Source organism: Trachymyrmex cornetzi, unplaced genomic scaffold, assembly GCF_001594075.2.
Source record: "Trachymyrmex cornetzi isolate Tcor2-1 unplaced genomic scaffold, Tcor1.1 scaffold115, whole genome shotgun sequence".
In the NCBI taxonomy this organism is placed as follows: Eukaryota; Metazoa; Arthropoda; class Insecta; order Hymenoptera; family Formicidae; genus Trachymyrmex; species Trachymyrmex cornetzi.
The window spans coordinates 1-3491 of record NW_017295708.1 but is presented as its reverse complement, the minus strand read 5'-3'; the positions used below and the strand labels follow the sequence as shown (position 1 = coordinate 3491).

At 31.6% G+C, this 3491-nt stretch overlaps 2 protein-coding genes across 2 annotated transcripts in view; both read right to left on the bottom strand.

Moving 5' to 3' along the window:
- Positions 1–360, bottom strand: part of Mccc1 (Methylcrotonoyl-CoA carboxylase 1) — a 5908-nt gene extending 5548 nt beyond the window's left edge. The window contains exon 1 of the mRNA XM_018513109.1: positions 345–360. The gene's annotated coding sequence lies outside the window, so the exon portion shown is untranslated. The remainder of the gene's footprint in view (positions 1–344) is intronic.
- Positions 361–801: 441 nt separating this feature from the next.
- Hibch (3-hydroxyisobutyryl-CoA hydrolase) lies at positions 802–3364 on the bottom strand. The gene is made up of 8 exons (XM_018513064.1): positions 3073–3364; positions 2900–2996; positions 2437–2501; positions 2099–2340; positions 1782–2023; positions 1498–1714; positions 1229–1416; positions 802–1163 (listed from the first exon to the last, which is right to left on the bottom strand). Exons 1-8 carry the CDS (start codon positions 3073–3075, stop codon positions 1015–1017), a joined length of 1203 nt encoding a protein of 400 aa, XP_018368566.1. The 5' UTR covers positions 3076–3364; the 3' UTR covers positions 802–1014.
- Positions 3365–3491: the final 127 nt, after the last annotated feature.

The following is a 3491-nucleotide window of genomic DNA, read 5'->3' as shown; positions in this document are numbered from 1 at the left end:
AATATAACGTTAATAACTATTTATTTGTGATTTTCATGTCAATACATAAATGGCAGCAACTGAAGAGCCGAGGATTAATCAATTTTTAATATGAGTCGTTTGGTAAAAATTATTCTTTCAATTCTGTAATTATCTTGTAGGCTCGAACACATACTTTTGAAATGAGACCTTACGAGAGAGAGAGAGAGAGAGAGAGAGAGACTTTTAACTTTATTAGAAATGTCGTGTAAAAGAGAGAAAGAGATAGACTTTTGACTTTCTTAGAAATGTCTTGTAGGCTCGAACACAAGCTAATAAAATGAGACCTTACAAGAAGGAGAAAGATAAATAGACTTTATGGTAACCTTTTCGCAAGAAAGCAGGAGTTTCCTTTCTTTCTGGTTAATAGATTTAAAGAACGACAGGAACAATCTGGGCGGTTTGACAAGATGCGTATTCAAATCCTTTAATTAGTCGATTCTTTTTACATGAGAGCAAATTCTTTCTTATAATTCCGAAGAATCCGTAAATTCTTCTATCAATATGTTGTTTTTTATGCAGCTAGAGAAAACGAGTCCCTTGAACTCCGCCGAAACAAGCCGCACTTCTCTTTTTTTGTACACTATTTGTAGTTCAGCAAATCATTTAAATTAAATTCTTTAACACAAAAATAAAAAAAAATATGAGATTAACAATTTGAAATTAATTTTAATCTCGATTAAACTTACTTTTTATTTTTTTATAATTTTTAGAATTAGAAAAAAATAAAAAATAAATTGAACAGAGATAAAGTTAATTTTACATTTGTGGAATCCAGCCCAGTAAAGAAAAAAGTTAACAATATCAATATAGATCTCAATTTATATAAAACCAGGATATAAAAACAAAGTAGTTCGCAACTTGTTTCCATAACAATATGTATATCTGGATACACGGTAGTATCTCGGCGCTACGACAAACGAAGCGTCATGGCGTAAGGTACTGCCGTGCTACATAATATATCTACAGTACATATAAAAAGATATCTCCTAATTTTTATAATTTGCTGGTATACAACTGCAATTCCTTCTCTGCAGGAAGTACCGCGCGGAAACGTTTATTTACATATTCATCCGTTACAGCGGTCAAGGATATTGGCTTCCATATTGGTTTCTGATCTTTATCGACTAGAAGAGCTCTGACACCTAGAAATAAAATATTGATCCAAAAATACAATCTGCAAGATGCACCTAAAATTTTATCTTATTACCTTCATAGAAATCACCATCTCTAGTTAAAGCAGTACAGGCCAATCTATATTCAGTCTTTAAACAATCTGCTAAAGATTTTTCTTTTCCTTCATCAATTGCTTTCTTGGTGATTTTGAGAGAAGACGGAGACATTTTGAACAATATTTCTATATTTTTTTGTGCCCAGTCCGAATTATCTTTCTTCAGTCTTTATATAAAAAACAAAATATCTTTTGCTGTATTACAAGTGAAAAAATATTAATTTAACTTTTTAATATCTTTAGCTTACCTTTCAATTATCTCTTCAACAGTTGGAGCAGAAAAACAATTTTCTATCTGAGACATATGAGGTGCCAAGCTGAATTCATGATTTAATTTTTGTTGATACTTATTCAAAATGGGCTCAATGTCGACTTCACGCAATGCAAATAAATCGCGTTTTAAATCTGCGAGTTTCTCCGATGGTACAAAATGCGTCGCAATACCAGCAAGGAAAACATCAAAACCTTCATAAAACATTTACTTATAAAAATCTTTATGTATATAGAATTCTCAATAGAATTGAAATTATACCTTTCAATCTTTGCCCTGTTAGACCTAAATATAAACCCAGTCTGCCTTTCAATCTGGATAAAAAGTAAGTCGCACCAACATCAGGAAACAATCCTATTGCCGTTTCTGGCATAGCAAAGAGAGTTTTTTCCGTAGCAATTCTATATTTGCCGTGTATAGATAATCCAACACCACCTCCCATTGTTATCCCATTGATGATAGCAATATAAGGCTTCTTATATGTTCCAATCAAATGATTTAAACTAGAAATAAAAGAAAAAATCATTTTGCTCATATAAGTAGATAAAAGATGCATTTACTCTTGAACAGACATTTACGTATACTCTGTCCTGAAAAATTCTTCGCCCTGTAGATTTCCTGCTGGTTCATTCAATGGCAAGACAAGTGCTTTGATGTCACCACCCGCACAAAACGCTTTCTCACCTATAGCTTCTATTATAACCAGCTTCTTTGAAGACTCCCATTGTTTGAGGATAGAATATATTTTTTGAACCATGGATAAATTTATAGAATTCAACGCTTTAGGTCGATTTAAAACTATTATGCCATTATCCCCAACCTTTTATATACATAATAAATATAATCTTAAATTCTGATAAATTAATAGTATTTGATAAAGATAAAACATCTTAATCATAATAATATGCAAACATACTTCTTTTGTAATAACCTCATCCATGTTTGTTTGAGCACTGGATGTTTCTTTAATGTCTTTAGATACTGAAATTGCAGGATTAGGAATTTATTTACAATTTAGAAAAAGAATGATGATATAAATATTAAAATATATCTCAATAATGATATAGTGTGCTTTCCAACAAGCGACACAAATGACATGGTGTGACACAATGGATCATTACATCCTTGTTGTTTGCCAATGTTAATTAAACAAAAATGACATGATCACTGTATCGCACTGTGTCGCTTGTTCGAAGACACATAAATATCTAAAATCTAAAAGGATTCTTTTATGATACATTTCAAATTGATACGCTAAGAAGAAAAATATCAGTGTGTATTATAGATAGAAAATATTTAATATTTTACAGAAATGTTTGCGTGAAAAAAGAATACAATCATCAGTAATTGCATCAAAGACATAAAAAATGTATTATCACCTGTAACAGATCCTGATGTTCTCAACCATTTAACAGTAGCACGTGAGACTGTAGCACTAACGCTTGAAGAATATAATTTTTCTGCAAGGCGTTGTATCTAAAAGAAATAATGACATTATGATATCAGTTACCTGACACGCAAAATTCTAACTCATACATTAAATCAAAATTACCATATTTGTAATCTAAACGCTAAGTGTCAAAAGAACATAAAATATGTAACTGCTGGCTATCACTATTGATATTGCAAAAATACTCTCCGCACTCAGGGTCGACCGAAATAAAAATGTATATATTCTGATGTATTCATTTATTGCAGCGGCTGATTGACACAACAATAATCAGTATGCCATGTGTATACACATGTATGGCTGTGTTTTAAATTTACTGCTAGGCTGGCAGTGCCAGCGCTGAAAATCTACAGTTTACGTTACGTATACTATACTGCCCGTATGCAGAGTAGCAATCATGTAACTTTTTCGCTAAAGCGGAAACGTGAAAAGTGAAAATTTTTATGTATGACGTTCGTACATACATTTCCTCTTTGCATATACATATATCCATACAAAGAGTTTTCACTTTTCACATTTCC